Source organism: Asparagus officinalis, chromosome 6, assembly GCF_001876935.1.
Source record: "Asparagus officinalis chromosome 6, Aspof.V1, whole genome shotgun sequence".
In the NCBI taxonomy this organism is placed as follows: Eukaryota; Viridiplantae; Streptophyta; class Magnoliopsida; order Asparagales; family Asparagaceae; genus Asparagus; species Asparagus officinalis.
This window is the reverse complement of record NC_033799.1, coordinates 12,263,869-12,283,321: the sequence shown is the minus strand read 5'-3', so window position 1 is coordinate 12,283,321 and position 19,453 is coordinate 12,263,869. Positions and strand designations below refer to the sequence as shown.

At 36.4% G+C, this 19,453-nt stretch overlaps 1 protein-coding gene across 2 annotated transcripts; it reads right to left on the bottom strand.

Moving 5' to 3' along the window:
- On the bottom strand, nt 7,657-18,221 carry LOC109844303 (protein transport protein Sec24-like At3g07100). 2 transcript variants are annotated; one of them, XM_020413291.1, is made up of 13 exons: nt 18,048-18,221; nt 14,213-15,285; nt 13,957-14,095; nt 11,742-11,932; nt 11,433-11,540; nt 11,079-11,282; nt 10,751-10,982; nt 10,520-10,669; nt 10,278-10,434; nt 9,707-9,834; nt 9,294-9,616; nt 8,837-9,019; nt 7,657-8,159 (listed from the first exon to the last, which is right to left on the bottom strand). In XM_020413291.1, exons 2-13 carry the CDS (start codon nt 15,251-15,253, stop codon nt 7,929-7,931), a joined length of 3,087 nt encoding a protein of 1,028 aa, XP_020268880.1. In that variant the 5' UTR covers nt 15,254-15,285; nt 18,048-18,221; the 3' UTR covers nt 7,657-7,928. The 2 variants fall into 2 exon arrangements, with proteins under 2 accessions (XP_020268880.1, XP_020268879.1); XM_020413290.1 differs by having other exon boundaries at nt 14,213-15,290; nt 18,048-18,220.

Below are 19,453 nucleotides of genomic sequence, written 5' to 3'. Positions count from 1 at the left end.
CATGATCGTTCGTACAAACTTACTGATTTTAAATAACTTACGGTATTTATTTGTCATAAAAACCAACTCATGATATAAAAATGTTAAAATAGGAAATTTTATGATATTTAAGTGTCATTTAGCTAATTGTCTTCTACCTTGACTTTGTTTTTATTTCTTCTTTTCTATTTTCACCGTTATCTGAGGCCGTGTGGTTGGAGCGAAAAACAAAGAAAAGTTATTTCCCACTTTTGAAATGTGAGCCCATAAAGGAAATGAACTTCAAATTCGTTGTTTGCATATCTACAATTATATGAAAGAAAATGTGTTTTCAATGCAAATTCAGTGTTTGGTTAAAAAACAATCAGTACAAAATCTATCTAATCTTATCATATAAGGAAACTTTGGCATGAATTGTTTGGTTAAAAGGATTTATTTTGATTAGGTAGAATAGTTTTTATTTTTAATTTTTTTTTAAAACATTGTAGCTTTTCCTTCCATCAAATTGGTTATAGCATTTGTTGCAAGTTCTTCTACCAAATGCAAGTCTATTTAGCTTTCCTAATTACAAAATTGTGAGGGAATGTATTTACAAATATAATTGCACTAATTACTCTTGTAACTTCATTTCCATCCAACCAACTAGCGATTAAAGCTGACAAAAAGGTGTAGAAATGAAAAAGCGAAAAGTGTTCCTAAGGTGTCGCCTTAGATAATTATCTAAGGACGCGGCCTAAAATCACATGACTAAGCTACATTGTGGATGATCCGCTCCGTTGAACTTGATCTACATATTCTAAAACTCCAACACACCAAGTTTGGGATGAACCCATCGTCGTTTGACCCTCCGTCGAGCCATGTAAAAAATACTATTCATTCGAAACCGTTAAAATTGATACGAGTAGATGAATGGTCAAACAACGACGGGTTCATCCCAAACTTTGTGTGTTGGGGTTTTAGAATATGTAGATCAAGTTCAACGGAACGGATCATCCACAATATAGCTCAATCATGTGATTTTAGGCTGCGTCCTTATATGATTATCTAAGGCGTCACCTTAGGAACACTTCTCCCAATGAAAAAACCAATTTTGAAGAAATTTTAAGTGAACTTAATTGGAAATATAACATGATAATGTGGGTTTTAGGGCATTTTTCTTCAAATTCAAAACTTTCACATTTTCTAAAAACATCAACCAAACAGCCTCTTATTAGAAAACAAAATCCATTAGAATACTTAACATTGAAAAGGGCTAAATTACCAAATTGATATATTTAGTGGCATCTCGCTACCAGTAAGTTAAATTTCCAAATGTGTGCAAACACCTTGCAACCAAACACCTTCAGATGAGAATAGAAAAAATCTTTTTCAGACCAAACTCTCTTTGGAATATCAAAATCCAAAGAAACTGAAGGAGACATGTTGATTATGTAGCATGCAGTGTGAACAGCTTCAGCCCAGAAGCTCTTAGGTAACTTTGTCATCTTCAACATACATCTGATTTTCTCCACAATGGTCCTGTTGTACCTCTCTGCAACTCTATTATGTTGCGGTGTGCTGGACTCTGTCCTCTGATGCCGAATACCATGCTTGGAGCAATATTCTTTGAACTCAATGGAAGTGTATTCTCCTCCATTATCGGTGTGTAAACACTTCAACTTCTTTCATGTATGTTTCTCCACCATGGCATAAAACTATTGGAAGACTAAAAACAACTGATCTTTTGTCCTCAATAAAAAGACCCACATCTTTCACGATGCATCATCAATAAATGTAACAAAATACTTATTGCCACCCAAGGACTTCACCTCGATAGGACCACAAACATCAGAATAAATTAAATCCAGAATATTATATTTTCTTTTAGAATGCTTACGAAAAGAAACTCTATGTTGTTTGTCAAACAAACAATAATCACAAGGAGTGAGTGATGAACCTTTGACAAAGGGAATGAGAGACTTCTTTGCCAATATTTACAACCCCTTTTCGCTCATGTGCCCAAGCCTCCTATGCCACAAACTGAGAGTGTCACCGTCTTAAGCCACGCTCAAAGAATCATATGAAACCTTTGCTTGAGTCTTATATAAATTGTAACATATACTTTCTCTAGCCACTACAAGAGAGCATTTGGTGATTTTATATTTTCCTCCACCAAATTGAATTTCGTATCCCATTCGGTCTAAAGTAAGATCTGAAATCAAGTTGATCCGCAAATTAAGAACATGTCACACATTCTTTAAGATTAATGTGTATCTGGTATCTGTCTGCAAGTGATATCACTAAGTCCCACAATCTTCGAGTAGCTGATATTGCTCATCTTCACATTGTCAAAGTCACCTGCTTTATACGACGTGAAAAGGCCTCGATTGGAGGTAGCATGACATGTAGCTCATGTATCCACTATACACTCAGAATTCTGACTTATAACATGCATACAGTCTTCTTCCCTGTAAATGAAAATAACATCAGTCTCAAACAAAGTAGCTGTAGTGTCACTGTCAGCTTTCTTCTTCTCATCTTTCTTTTCATCTTCGTTCCCAGCTTGCTCCTTCTTCAATGCCCAACAATTCTTCTTGATATGACCTAACTTCCCACAATAAAAGCAACCTCTCCCTTTAGATTTTGATCTTCCCTTGGATGTGCCACGACCTCTGGATTGGTCCTTGTACCTGCTCTGCGTGATAAGTGCCTGTGAGTTATCTGTGCTGGTAGACTTCCTCTGAGTCTCCTCATTGAATAAACTACTGTAACCATAAATCATCGATAATACACCTTCTGGAGCTGTGTTGCTGACTGTCACAACCAGTGTCTCCCAACTGTCTAGCAAACAACTCATTAGCAATAAAGCCTATAGCTCATCATCGGTTATCATCTTTATGGTAGCTAACTGATTAATCAAACTCTTGAACTCATTCAAGTGTCCTGCTATGTTGCTTTATTCTTTGAATTTTAAGTTCACCAACCGCCTCATAATAGACACCTTATTTCCTGTGGTCTTCTGCTCGTAGAGATTCTCAAGCGTCTTCCAAAGAGACTTCGCGTTAGTCTCACCTACATGATGAAACACACTAGTGTCGATCCATATCCGAATATAATCAATCGCCTTCTTGTGTTATTTCTCACATTCTTTATCAGTCATCTTTTCTGGCTTAGCTTCATCTCCCTCAATAGGGTCATGTAAATCTTTACAATACAGAATATCTTCCATTTTGGACTTTCATACTTGCCAATTGGAACCATCTCATTTCATCATTGTGCTAAAACTCTTCATCTTTTTCATCCCAAAGCACGCCTCGAACTAGGGCTCTGATACAACTTGTTAGGGATTTTATGAAGATTAATCTGCGGAATTAAACACTAAACGAATAACGACACCAATAAAAATACCACAAGCAAGCAAACACTAAGATTTAACGTGGTTCGACAAATCATACCTACATCCACGGAGCAATCCAGAGAGCAATATTCCACTATCAATCAGGAGTACAATCCCTCAAAGTTACACTTGAATTTGAGGATTAAATCACAAAGAGAAAAATACAGTGTTACTTTAGGCACCAAAACCCTAAAATATGTCTCACCACAAATCTCCAACTCCTGCGAAGAAATCAACATCGTACCCTAGACGACGTTGTCGTTCTGAAGACAACGGCTTTTGAATCACTACACTTTGACAACCGAGCTATCTGAAATCTGAACTTTTCTCTCTTTCTTTTTTCTCTCTTTCTTTTTTCTCTCTCTCATCTTTTTCTCTCTCGAGTTACCGTTCTCTGATTACTGTAGCAAAAAAAAAAAAAAAAAAACTCAGATTGATGATCTTCATGTGCCCCAATTCCTTTAATAAAGGAAATTTATCCCTAGGCCCTCCTTTTCTATTCGAATTAGGAATAGGCCCCTCAAATCCTTTTCTTAGTAGGATACAACAAATTTGATCTAGTTTTTGTGGGCCTCAATTGGGATGAACCCACAACAGCTATTACATTTACTCTCGACATTGGATATGGAAAAGATAATTTTCAAAGAAGATGTGGAAGTGGTAATTAGAGATATCCAAAATGGAGCGGAGCAGCACTCGGTTTTCAGACACTTTATGGATGATATTCAGCAATCTCGCACATGACTCAATGAATGAGATTTTGAGATAGCTCGTCAAACGACAAATGTAACGACTCATGTGTTAGTTCGAAGAGCTAAGAAAATTGATGAATTTGTGGTATAGCTTGAAGACCCATCATCGTTTTTACACAATATTCAGTAGTCTGATAATGAGCAACATTTTTCTACATTCTCTTGTTGTGCTTCTGGGTTTTTAGTTTAGTTTGGATGCGTCTTAATATTTTTTCTATAAAAAACTATTGCAATATAATAATTAGATCCTACTAACAAAGTAATTTATGACAACTGTCCTTCTGAACCTACTAATAATGTATTTAATATGAATTTTAGTGAGAAATGAATCCATAATTAAGCATTTATTTATCTTCTCTCACAGACTAATCAAATTCTCTTGATTAATTATGCACTAATTATTTCACAACTCATCTACTTCCATAAATGTTCCACTTGAATCTCAAGAGTTGCATAAAAGTATATTGTATATGGATGCTCAAATGCATAAAAGAAAACACTAAAAGAATCAAAAGAAGAAAATTGGAGGAGGTGAGAATTTTGATAGTGGAGTCAGTCCCTCGATTATAGTAACCAGGATACCTCGTAGTTAACAAGATTTTACAAGTGATAATTGAGAGAGAAAATTATATTGCTTTTCTTTAGAGGAAATGAATAGATCTACGACTGAGTTCACCTCCTATTTACAAAAAATATTAATTTATTAGTTATACAAGTATGCAAAATCTTGGAAAGAAAAACTAATATAAATCGTAATAAATTGCTCTTCGAATGTTTAGTCTGATGTCGCTATTTAATATGCATTACGTGCAAAGCACATATTACATATTAGTAAAATATAAAAATTGATCTCGCTTAGCCTATAAGACCTATCCAAGATTTTGTGCTGCAAATTTATTTTTTACATTTATGCCCCTCAAATATCTTATATTTGTAAAATTAGTCCTAAAACATGATTTTTTGTATAGGAAAAAAACATCATCTTTATTCTTAAACTATCACTCACCCCTCGGACTCCAACCACTTGGGATAGAGGTTTTTCTGCTGCTGTTGTTGTTTCATTCACCCCCTCTCCTCCTCTCCAACCTTATCCCCTCTCTCCCTATTCCACTACCGCTCCCCTTCTCCTTCCTCTGCTCCCCTCTTTCACATCCATCACTAGGGAGATAAGGAGAGGGGAAGAGAGACATGTGAGAGATAGAAGGAGTGGATGTGGAAGGCAAAAAGGAGAGCAGAGGAAGAGGAGGGGAGTGATGTTGGATAGAGAGAGAGGAAATAGGAGGGGAGGCCCGGAGGGGGTGGGGGAAGGAGTGGGAGAGGTGTGAGAGAGACTGAAGTGGGAGATTTTATTTTTATTTTTTCAAAAAAAAAAATCAAAATTTAAGGATAGTTTTGTGTATATGGGAGAGTTGACGGTATATATTGAAAAGTTTTGTGTATATGGGAGAGTTGACGGTATATATTGAAAAAACACTTGCACTAAGTTTGGATAGAGTTTCTTAGGAGGGAGGAGAGAGGGGGAAGGTTTAAAATGCTAGCCCTCCTAACATTGTATTTGTTTGCACTTTTTAGTTAGGAAGGGGAGGGGAGGGGAGGGGAGGGATAAAAATTAGAAAATTTATCCACTTTCTCAACCCTGCAAAAGTGGACGGATTGGGAGGGTAGAGGAGGGGTTTCAAGTGGAGTTTTTTTTTTAATTCTAATATTGTCCTATATTAAAAAAACCAAAATGCGTTCTTTTATATTTTATTAAAAGGGCATACTAGTCAAGTAGCTCTCATTCCCGTCTCATCCCCTACTCTAAACAAACACATATTATAGTGTACGCTCCCATCCCCTAGTTGTCTATCCAAATATAAATAATTACATTCCACCATTTTCCTTTCCACTCCCTCCCCTCCCTTTGGTTTAAGTCAATCACTTCCCTCCTCTCACACGCACCCCCCACCCCCCTCCCCCTTTGTATCCAAACTAACGTTAATTTGCCACTCAAATCTCACCTCGGACTAAGTGGATATATCCTAGTTGGCTTACACTGTATCATCTTTTATGTTTTTTTATCGCTAGCGCAAATAAATATATCTTATTGGTAAAGAGGTACGGCTAAGTATATCAATTTGGTAATTTAGGGGCTGTTTGGTTCGCTATTGTAAGGGGTGGAAAACTCAGAAAACCCATCCACGTCAGATTTTTAGCTCTCCACGTCAGCTTTTTCGTTTCCGTCCATTTCTTTGTGCCGCTTTGGTTCGCTCGAATGGAAGAGGGAAAACTCTGCTGAAATCGCCGCCAACTAAGATTTTTTTTCCTCTCCGATTTCCTTCCCCAACCAAGTGAAATTGATGAAAACTCTGCCACGTCAGATTTTTTCCTTCTCTGCTTTGTTTACAAAAAGTTTTTCTTTTTTTTCTATGCGAACCAAACACAAGAAAAATAAATACATTGGTTTCCCACCATTTTTTATGTGCGAACCAAACCAAAACAATCTATTTCTTGAAAAAGTTTGGAAAACTCAAAACTTGTGTTTCTTTACATGGAATTGCATTTCTCTATATCAAGGAAACGAACCAAACAGCCCCTTAAACCAAAAAAAACTCCAAATTGTCCTTCCTAAAAGATATGCACATTTGTTTTGGGTAGAATTTGTACTTTTCTTACTAGAGCAATACTTTTAGGGATACTTCTATTTTGAGGAACTCCTCAAACTTGGGGCCAGGTTTAGTCCTAGTCCTGATTTGAGCAAAAAAAATTATTTGGATAAAACTGGACCATGTCCGGTGCAATTTTTCTAAGGCCAAATTTAACCTTTAAAATTGGTTTTTTGGTCCAAAACAAAATTCATTTAGTTTAAAATCCAAGTTTAGAGTAGTTGTCAGACACATCCTGAAGAACTTTTCAAATGAAGACTAGCATTTATGGATGAGGCGCTCATGTGATAAGTCATTATGTGCACCACAATATAGATTGCCCAGTGTTTGATTGAAGAATAGCTATCATGGTCATCAAATATCTAGTTAATCTGATCCATGACATTAATGTCATGATATCAATTCGTAGATCAATTTATCAGAAGGTTGATATATCTTTGATATACACACAATCGATAACACAAATTTAAGCCACCGAATACTTTTTCTTCATCTTCATATTCTAATATGTTTTCACATTAGAAGGGTTAAGATAGATGGATGAAAGAAGCTTCATGTCGCCCACTCGAGAGCATAAGATAAAAATGATTTATCATTTGCTATTTGCTAACATAGATAGCTCGCATCAAAGAATTGCTTCCTCTGAGTTCCAACATTTGCCGCTTAAAACGCAACACAAGGATCAATAAGCAAAGAGGTCCTCGCCTACCCAAACCTCGTCGGAGCCACCGGCCGGCCAATGAATTTATTCCAAACTTTTAAAGTCTGAACCGGAGCCAGTGAACATATCTATATCAAGGTTAAGAAAGGGAACCATGCATAATTTAATATGTATAACTCGAACAAGATACAAACCAATAATTTGATTTAATTTTCAAAGCGGAATATTATTTTGACGCAATAGGGAACAAAGCAAACCCAAGTATTTGAACCAAACCTGACAAGAATAATCTCAGTCTCTAAGTACATATTGAAGAATTATTCAGGTATACGATTCAACTACAATCCTTATTAGAATACAACAAGAAAATTTCAACTCACTACACAAGAAGGGGGAAAATAGACAAAAATACTATGAAACAATTAAAAATTTCAACCACATTTTACAAATAAAACTATCAAAAAGAAACCAAGTTCTTTCAAGGTAAAGTCTTTTTTTAAAATCTCTGCTCAAATTCAAGAAGTTTGAGATTGACGATGTATTTGTAGAATCCACTCGAGGTAACCGCTGATTCCAGCGCTCTGATCCTCAACAAATTTGGAAAGAAGCAAGGCACTCTCTCTGGGTTGCTCGCCTTGTCTTACTATGTAGCATAACTGATAGGTTGAAGGATCTTTTTGTCTTAATCTGTTTAGAATCTTCATAAATTTTCTTGACATGTCATTGTCATTTTCGCAAAGTGCAGCCTACAATCATAACAGACAAAAAGAGTTGGAAACTAATATAAGTGGATCTTGCGGAATCAGCTTAGAGTGTATACTCATGATGATAGGTCATAAGTTAAGAAGGAAAAATATTCTACCAAGAGGGCTGTATAAAAAACTGGAAGGACAATATGACCAGTTTCTTGCTATCAATTCTAAATCAAGTGCAATTAGAATATAGTATCACTGCAATAAGCAATAGAGTATCAACTAGAATATGCATCAATGCAATCCCAACTTCCAATTTGTGATGAGACATGTGATATCATTGCACGCCATATGATTTTCTATAGAGAGCCCTCTAGAGGATCAGCTCCTAAGAGGCATGACAGCGTGACAAGATAATTTGGAGATGGCATTATCTTGTTACCATATTTTGGCAAGTGAAATATATGTGCATGCGCCAAAAAAAAGTGCAAGAACTAAATAAACAAAAGAATTAAAAAGGGTCATTGCAGCATCCTCTGTTTCTGTTTTTTAACGTTTCCTATTCCATAATTTCAGTAATTTAATAAAAAATTTAGAACGTCATAAACGCCATTGACATTAACTTTCTAGACACTAGCAGATTATGTTAGTCTAAAATGCATGCAAGAATACGAGTCAAGAAAACACAATAAATATATTTTTTTTTAAACCTTGCAGATGAAAAATTGTACCTTGGATATATCAGGGAAGGCAAAAAGATTTCCAAATATATTATCAACTAATTCATGCGGTAGCATGCTGCCAGACCAAATAACAAAGTTGAATCCGTTGTCAAAAATATATAAGCCTTCTCGGTCTAAACTTTGTGCAGTTAAAGGCAATGGTTTTGTAGTTTCTTCAAAATCACCTGAGGCCTGCAAACATTAATTCACAATAGGAGATGAATTAGTGATGAATTAGTGATAACCACTTCCGAATGTGTCAAATTATATGGTTAGTGTAAATAAATTTCATGGGAAATATTCAGAACATCAAAATCTGTATAATAATAGAGTTAGCTTCCAGTGTAACTTTACAAACTAAGAAAATAAAAGCAGGCTGGTTAAAACTGAAACAAAAATTTGATACTGAGATGAAGAAAAAAACTATGCATAGATTAAAGTTGATAAAAAATGTTCACAATTATACCTTGATGAGGTACTCATCGACTCTAAGCAAGCTTGGGTAAAGAAGTTTAAGCACCCTGTTTATGGGTAAAATCATCATGCTATAACCAGCTGCACATCGTTCATCTAGAGGAGCATCAGCATACCCGCCACGAAGTGCTACAGATTTGCAAAGAGATAATGCATATAGTACCAAGAACTTTAGAGATTCAGGAAATATCAACCGTCCACCTAACCGATGTTGCGTTACATATAGGTTGCGATATTCCTTTAGGCTCTTCACAATCTTCAACTGCATTAGCTGACGAGAATCCTCCAGCTTATGGGACAACGAGTGCTCAATTGCTGTGGGATTTTCAGTATTGAAGGAAAACAAATACTGGTCACTATTAGAACAACTAATATAAGAGAAATTGCAAATGATGTATAACTCACCAAGCCTGCTCAAGACTGAGATAATGGCCCCAGTATCAGCTTGGCGGTACATTTCACCAAGATCTGCTACTACAGGTGCAGCTGCTGTGTGGACTCTGATACGTCTTTCACCTGAGGAGGAAGTATATCTGATGCTTGCTAAGGAAATACGGTAGCATCAGTAGTACTTGCTTAAGAGTAATCAAAAAGAAGAGAAGAGGAAGTATATTTTGCTTAATAATGCTCAAGAATGGTGGAGGAGAAAAAATACAAGCACAAGGTACTTGAATAAACATGCAACTGAACATGATTGGCTTTGCATTTCGTTCTGTATCTTGTAACAAAATACTTGGCATCCACCAATGTGTATTCAAACAATTCTTTTTGCACGGTAATGTTTGGAAAATACGCATTCTCCCCTCCCCAACCCCCCAGGAGGGAGGGACTGGAGGGAAGGGGTGGGTTAATAATGTAAATAAATAAAGAAGCAAATAAAGTATCTCATATGAATTGCTAAAAATTGTTAAAGAAATAACGATAAGAAGGTATAACAGTCTAGATACAATAAGCTGAGATTTTTTACGAAGGATACAGAAGGGCCACTTGGAAGTACACTGTTTGGGTTGTCATTAAGGTCTCTTCCAAAGATAACTGCATTGCAAAGGCTTTATCACAATCCGCAGCAGGAAGGGCTAATAAGTCTGTGGACCTTAGCATAAAATGCCCGTGGTAAGTAGTAAAACGCACACCTGAAATGTGAGGATTCCGCATTAGAAATCAATAGCATTTTTCAAGGAACAAATGCTGAAGAAACCAAAGAAAGTCTAAATAAACCTTTTCCGCATCTAATGCGCATCACAGCTTCCCAAGCTGTTTCCCTAGTGATATCCCTGGCCAACTCATGTCTAAGTTTCTCTTGATGGATGGGTGCCTGGAAAGATGGATAATAATATACCTGGCCACCAGTATATTTGGCAAGAGAACCTGAAAAATTAGCTAACATATTAGGAACGTAAGGCATTCAAATATTACTATTCATCATTGACATGTTTTCAGCGTAGGCACCTAGAGAAGCTATATCAGAGTACTTGTCACTGAAAGCATAGATATCCACCGCAATTTGATTCTTTGTAAATTCAGCAGCCATTTGCTTATAAAACGGATCTTCAGGGACCCTCAATATGTGCTCTTTGTCAGTTCCATAGACACGGAGATCATCACCACGCAACCTTAGGCGACCAATGCCAAGAGAAGGCAAAGTACTCTGAAAGACAAGCAGTTTCCCTCCAAGTTGGCTCTGGGAATAAAAACACAGTACAACAGTTAGCAGGATGTATAGATGAGGTAACTTCCTCTTCTGAAACCACCAAAGATGTCAAGTAAGAAGATCTACCATAATCATGAATGCGGCCTTCAGAGCAGGACCAAAGGCAGATTCTGGATTTGTATTGCCCTGGAACATACTGGGCAAGCTATCTAAGAATGCATCCACAACATGCCTTGAATCAGAGAGATTTACAAGAAGATCATCAGGCAGGGGTAAGAATATATCATCCAAATCTGCTACCACCATCATTTGAGGCTGTGTCAAAGAAGACTGGCACATGCAAAAATAGCGAATGAATATTATTGACGCTAGGACCTTATATACAATCACAAAATTTAGAGTGGTCTACAGTTTTACAACAAGCGAACAGTAGGTGAACTACAGCTAACATTCAGGCAACTGGGAAGAGAAATAACATGCCTTCAGACAATAGAAATGTAATGTGCTGTCAAAAGTTAAGAAGCCAATTTGCGTCCTGGGGAAGCCAGGTAGCTCGTCGAGACAAGACTTTATTGTTTTAGCTACAACCTGCAAAAATATAAGGAAACTGATAAAAGTGCCTACACGCCCACACACACCACCAAAAAAAAGGAACCAAAAAAACTGATATCATCATGGCTGAGTTTACTAGAGACTCTAGGGTGATTGAGTCAGAAAGCTAATACAAACTGTCTAGAGAATAAATGAAGAATTCACGTAAAGGCTATACGTTGCAAACTAACTCCTTACCTCAAGCAGACCACTTCGAGCAGCAGATACTGAAACATCAATAAGGAAAAAGTACAGTGGTGGCATAGGTGGTCGCACCATATACTCAGTTGGAGCAACAAATTCCACACTTCCCTTAGAAAGCTCAGGTCTTTGATAAATATCATGTCTCCTTCCATTGGCATCTAAACCACAGAGATACTCTGCTGGAACTGGACAAAGAAGTATTTATGCATGTCAAAAACTACCTTATCACCAAAAGCTTAAGTAGATGGCTTGCAAACATCATGGTTACACTGCTTGTAATTTAATGTAAATGTGCATACATGCATAGGTAACTACCTCCTCTGTCATATACTGTTTTTTCAAGAATTCCAACATAAGTGTATTCATATAACATGGAATTTGGTATTTCTTAAATTTGACTCTACTAATGAATCATTGACTGAAAATACTAACAAATAGCAGCAAACATGACATACCTTTCCTAATAATGGAAAATAAGCAGCTTCATAAATGACTTGTAACAGGAGGAAGACAGCATTCTTTGAAAACAGAAAGTAGCAGAAATGAAGCTGCAGAAGGAAATCAAATGCAAAGAAGCAAACTAGGAAAATCATGTGGTAGTACAGCCTTGTGGTGCATCAATTCTTTCGTGATTCTTGAATTCTTGCAGATTTTTGGCGTCAAAGTTATTGGGATTAATAAATATCAACAAGTTGTTACCTTCCAACTTTCCTTTCTCTTTATCATATCCTAGTAATCTCCAAAAAAAAGAGCAAATATGATAATATTGGTCTCAAACGTCTAGCTTCAAGTGCCTCAATTTCCTACTGGTTATGTAAAGGACATGCTCAAATACGCAGGATGCATGTTATGCAAATTTATACGCATTGTACACATTATACACATTTATATACACTCAACAAAGTTGATGCCGAGAATTTTTATCGTGTTATAGTAACACACATCCAGTATGTGAAGCTCAACGATTCTCATTTTCTTCAGGCAAATTATTGCATATGTCCAGCCAGAACTCAAGAATGAGCTTTCTGTAGGCAGTTTACAAAAGTGTAATCAGAGTATTCCTAAATCTAATTGACAAGCTTGAACTGTATCTTCTACAAGAATCCAAAAGACTAACTATAGCTAAAGATAAATTGGGCCAGTCCAGCAGCCACATAGAAAAATATGAACACGTTAAACAGCTTTTTCTCTACAGTCTACATTAGTTATACATCTTCCAGTCTGTTTCTTGTTGCACACCATAAAGTGCATATTAAGTATTTAACGAGATATATATACAAATCTGAAAATTTAAAACTCTCACTAAACAGAATTTATTAAAGAAAATTAGAAATTAAGTAAACTGAATAACACACAAAGACATCATAAATCATACTTATTGCATCAAAATATATTTTAGAGCAACTAATGCCTGTATTGCAGCTATCAGATGGAATTTTAAGGATTAAGTAAGATTTAAACCTTGATATGGTAAAGTGAAAAGAATTTGGTATAAGTATTCTGGTCCTATCAACAAGTTCTCTCCATCTAGAGAACCTTCAACTAAAAATCTAATCATCTCTCACTTTCTTGAGTATAAGATCATCTCCTAGCATGGAACATCTATCTCAGCAAAAAGCTAGATTTAGTAAACTATCTTTATAGTTAATCTCAGCGACAACAGCAAGAAATATACTTTAGAATGAAAATTTCATAGCTATTATTTGGATGTAAGACAACAAATGAAGTTCTTTTAGAGAAATACCATAAATCAAAGCACGAAAGAAAGCATAATATATTGAAAATAGGCAGGTGTCTGAATGATGAACATTGTGGGTTTTCCATTCAGGCTCTCAGGGTGCCATCTAGAGAAAGCAGTATGAATTAAGAGCAACAATCATAACAAATAGATCATAAACAGAAGTGGAAAATAACAATCACCCTGAAAAACTTAAATTGTCTTCTTTAAGTCTATATGTAAAAATCCAACTTATATTGTTCTAAGTTCACCAATAGCACTAACATCGAACAAACAGTGGAGATCGACTAAATTGAATGCCTAGAAATATGGAACATCTTATCATGGAAGGCTCAAACATTTCCAATGCCAAAATCATGAAAACAATTGCCAAGGTGCTTACTTATGATATTGAAGCAGATACAACTACAACAGAATCATGCTGGTAATAAACTTAGAAGGCAAGAAAGAAAGAACATGTAAGGTGCATACCGTCATTAAGCAAACCACAAAGATTGCAGCGCCATTTCCTTCCTGCCTCTGTGAATGTTACATATGGATTCACATACGTTCGACATCTCCGACATCTAATAACACCTGCTGATCCAAAGTTAACAACTGGCACCTCTTCCTGAAAGAATAGCAAAAAAGCAGTGTGAGTATTTATGACAAGGTGGGCTAATTGGAGCAAATGGTAATCACAGATCTGCGGGCAAGGGCATGTATATAAGCACAGAGTTTTACTGACCCCATCTGGAACTTCTGCAAGAGGATGAACTACGGCACCAAGTGGTAAATGCCACCTAGAAAGCAGCGACTGGGAATTAGGTATGGCATGTGTAGTCAGCCTCAAAAATCTCGGGTGACAATTCAAAGGGTATGATTTAAGAACGGAGGTTGGCTCCCTATCACCATCTAACGGCCTTGGCAATGATTTTGGATCTATTCCAGCGTCAACTGCCCCAGGAACAGAACCCACAGACAATGACTGAAAATCCTCTACCAGACCCTGAATGGTACCTCCTATAGGAGGTCCTGTAGTAGGGTACTGCATTTGTTGAGTAAAACCGAAAGGAACTCCAGTAGGTGGTGGAGGCGGTTGCATAAGTCCTCCTTGATAGGCATGAAAGGGAGGTTGCGTTGGCGGAATAGAGGCAGTGGGAAAAGCTTGCCCGGGTGGTTGGGAAACTGGTCTAGGAGGAGAAAACTGTGAATCAGTTTGTGATTGGAATACATTAGCACCTGGAACGGTATTAACGTTGCCATATAAAGGTGCTTGCATAGGTGGTCTAGTTGCAGTAAATGGTGACTCAGATGGTGGAGGGGCCACGTTAGCTCTAGGAGGTACTTGGTTTGCAGTTTGGGGAGGAAAACCTCCTGGAAACAGGGGAGTTTGGGCCTGAGATTGAAGATACCCAGGAGGAGGAACAGATGGTGGACCTAGAGGGGGACCCCGTAAAGGAGGCATAGGTTGGCCGCTTGAAGGAAACCGAGGAGGAACTTGTGATTGCGGAAAATTACTCGAACTTTGTGTGGGGTAAGATGATGGTGGAGGGGTGGCTGGACCATTAAACTTAACAGATGGAGGTTGAGACCTATAAGCGGATGATTCTGGGCCAGCTAAGGGTCCAGATGCCAAGAATGGCATGGACGATTGAGAAGGACCTTGTGGTCTAAAACCAACAGGAGGAGCAGAGGGTCTAAAAGGAGGAGAACTCTGCGAAGGAACTGGGAAGGCTGCAGCAGGTTTTCCAGGAAAGTTTGTCAGCTTTTCATTCCCCTGCTGCATATTTGCTTCACCTTATTCAGGCAATACAGAGCCTGATCTGCAAGATAATATTTTAATCATTAGACATCTGTAATAGCGAAAAGGATGTGCAATCTACAAAACAAAGAGCAAGCATTCTAAGAACAAGGAATCTAGTTGCAGAAGACGTGCAATGGATATTAAATTTGATAATTACAACCAAGTTTTCAGCTAAAACTGAATCTGATAGATGTGGTTACTCCAGAGTGTCTAGAAATTATCATGTAACAAGTTGCCTTTACACAGGTAAGATCTTTATTCTTAGGACATCCTTCAATGTTATTAATGATATATAATTATATCTCTACAATTTTTCAAAATAAAAACATAACAGAACCAATAAACAAATTTCCTCATTTTTGAAGCACTTCAAAGAGAATGTTTCCAAATTTAATCATTATGACTGCAAACATGTTTCTACACCATATGGTCCAAACGTAGTTCCATGGAAGAACTAAGATGAATAAGTGCAACAACACTTATAAACACCATAAATTGATTCTCATTTGTATTTCTAACAGGACCTAACTTGACACTGCATTTGGTATAAACAAACTAAATAAATACGCAAGCAATCCCAACAAAGATCACTGGAGTACCAAATACCTAAGAGGCACAATCAGTAATCAATTGTTCTATCAAGTTATGATGAAATTATTGAAAGCCATAATGATGCAAACTAAGTAATTGACCCCCAAGGTATCAAATCCACATAAGGATTTGTATTCATGTTTGATGGAGCTGTTATTTCCTGGATACCAGTTAATCGAATATGAATTAGTTGTTCTAGATACTGAACGCAAAGAAGATGAATGGCTTGACATGACGTTGTTCGGAAACTTGTTCAAGCTATTTTATTCGTCGTGACAATAAGATTGTCATTGTCACACCGCTGAGTGAAACAACCTGCACAACTAATTTAACCACCCAGGATACAACCTACAGAATCTATATCACCTTGACACACCGAGGAGTAAAAACAAATCAAATAATGAATCAATCAATTCCCACCTTTGACAAAGCTTGCCAAGTTATTGTATCAATATGCTCCCATGTCAATGTCATTGTTGTCACCTTGAGCAACCATGACATGTGACACATACTACGACAATCTCAAGGCAACTTGAGCAACCACTATCTGTATATTGTGGCGATATGGAGATATTGATTCTTTTGGTACTAACTAATAATGGACTGAGATGAATTTCAATTCAAAAATTCACAACAAAAACTTCAAATCAATTACTCAGGGTATAACTAATATCATAATATTCTCCTTTTCCAGTCAAATTATTTGCCACTTCACACATTCTCTACATGGAACTAGTGAAAACTCAAAAAAAATCATACTAACACCAAACTCAAGATCTTTGAAGCTTTATGATACTATTCAACAATCTCCATGCCTTGAGCAACCACCATAAGTCTATCCAAGTTTCTCATCATGGTGTATAGCCTCTACTGCCACATGTTGTGGCAATAGGGAGACATTGAATTCCAGTACAAAGTAATAATGGTCTAAGACAACTTTCAACTGAAAATGTTACCAAAGGCGCAGATGAACAGTCCCTTCACTGCTCTCTTCCCAGAACAGAACTAATTTCACAATATCCACCCTTTTCTAATCAAGTTCCTCTCCAACTGGCATATTTCTTCAATATTATTAAATTTTGAACATTTCATATACAGACCCAAATTCAAATCTTTACTGCAGTAACAACGCAAAATAATATTGATACTCTCCAGTCATCAAGTTCAAAGCTCTATGCTGCTATTCAAGCCACAAGATGTTAAGATTATCTCAAAATGCATCAATTTTTTGAATGAGATCTAGCATCAATAGGCCCTAATAAGTAATAACAAACAAAAAGGGGCGTGAACTGAAGATCACGATGCCTGTAGTTGCATCAATAGACTAACTACACAGTGACTATTTGACCTCCCTGAAAACAACCTAGACAAACTATTTCACTCTGACACGCCCACAAGTAAAATAACTAATGTGGTGCCTTTGACAGACATTACTATATCCATATGCTGCCATGTCAATGCCATCATTGTCATCCTTAAGCAACCATGAATAACTAACACATACTGACAACAAACTCGAAGCAACCTGAGAAACCACTATCCATGCTTGTCACCACATCGAATTTCACAGAACGCATTAATAATGGACCGAGATCACTTTTCACAGAAAACACTTAAACCAAGATCATGTATCAATTACTCCCTCTACCACTCTTTTCCATTGAACTTCTTCGCCACTTGAAATATTTCCCAGATGAAACAAGTGAAGATTCTACAAGTGCCAAAGTTCAAATATTCACAGAGATAACAATGCAAATTACTATAGTAGCTTCATGCTACTATTCAACTCGTAAGATGTTAAGATTATACCTAAATTCATCAAATCTCCATTATACAAAAAATAATATCACAAAATTCATCCTTTTCTAGTCAAATTCTTCCAGTATTGAACTAAAATCACAATACTCATCCTTTTCTAGTCAAATTCCTCTCCACTTGGCATATCTCTAACATGAAATAAGTGAGAAATAAATTAAAATTACATAATAAAAACCTACGTTCAAATATCTAGTAACACAAAAATGCACAGTATACCAAACATTTATGCTACTATTCAACTCGCATAGTGTTAAGATTATCTCAAAATTCGTCAACACTCTAATGAAATCTACGAAATTACGATGAGATCTTGCATCAATAAACCCTGATAGCAAGCAAAAGAGGAGTAAAGCGGAGATCGCGATACCTGTGTGGATCGGGTCGGGTTCGGATCCGGATCCGAGAACGGAGGAGAGGGGAATCGGAGATCTGGTGGAGGAAGAGAGGAGTGGATCCGATAACCCGCGAAGGAGCGACGAAGCGAGGGAGGAGGAGAATTTTACCGGCGAAGCGGAGAGAAATTGTAATTTATTTGCAAAGAGGAGTTTTGTCATCGTCGGGATCTGGAGATTTATTGGGCCGGATTCGGTGATTTATTTCGTTCAATATCTAACCCGGCCTACATCCGAATTGGGATCAATCTCAATTTTTTTAACTAAGTTCCCCAAATTTCATAAATTCTGAATAACCTTTCCAAATTTATAAATTCTCTTATACGGTAATCAAACCTTACCTTTATAACCATCACGGGTAAAATCAAGATATTACCATCGGCCCTCTGAAAATCTAAAGTTTGCAAAAAACACACTAAAGTTTCAAATAGTACTAAAAATGTCCGCAGAAGTTCAATTTTTTTTTTCTTTTTTCTTTTTCTTTTTTTTTTGGGGGGTGGGGGGGGGGGGGTATGCCTGTTGTTTGTAAATTTTGAAATTTTATTGCATTTTTACAATTTTTTAGAGCATTTTTTTAAACGTTGAGGTTTTTTTTTTTACAAATTTCAAATTTTCAGAATGACTCTTAGTAATTTCTAATGTGTGATGTCGTAAGTTTTGAAATTTCAGGGTGTTTTAAAGTCTTCATGGTGCTTTTTTACAATTTTTGAAAATTTTAAGGTGTCTTTTGCAAACACAAAGTTTTAAGGACTGATGGTAATTTTCAAGTTTCCTATGTGGGGAGTAAGTTTACAAATCTTAGGGTTTTTTAGTAAATTTGAACTTTTGATTGCAATTTTTGAACTTTGAGGGTGGTCTTACAACTTTCAATATTTTAGGAGGTTGATGGTGATTTCTTCATTTCATCTTTGTTATCTGTAAGTTTTGAAATTTCAGGGTATTTTTGTAAATTTAAACTTTTGCGGGTGTTTTTTAGTATTTTTGAACCTTTAAGGGATTTTTCTATAATTTTTATTTTTTTATGTGTTTTATTTTATTATTTGGATTTTATATATTCATTTATTTATTTTTATTTTTTGACAATTTTATGGTTTAAATCCTAAAAGTCGAAGATGAAGGTCTAGATGTGTAATTTGATGTTCATGTAGAATTAAGATTAAGTTAAGTATTTAATATTTTTTAGGATAATTATGGTACTTGTATTTGATGATAGATTTGAATTAAATTGTAGTTATTGATGTCAGATATCAAATAAGGAAATTTAGTGTGGTTCTTTAACCTTATTTAATTGGAAATTTAGTGTGGCTCTTTAACCTTATTTAATGGTTGATTATTGAACAGAGGATTTGGTCCTGCGCACAAACAATATGTAAGAGAATCG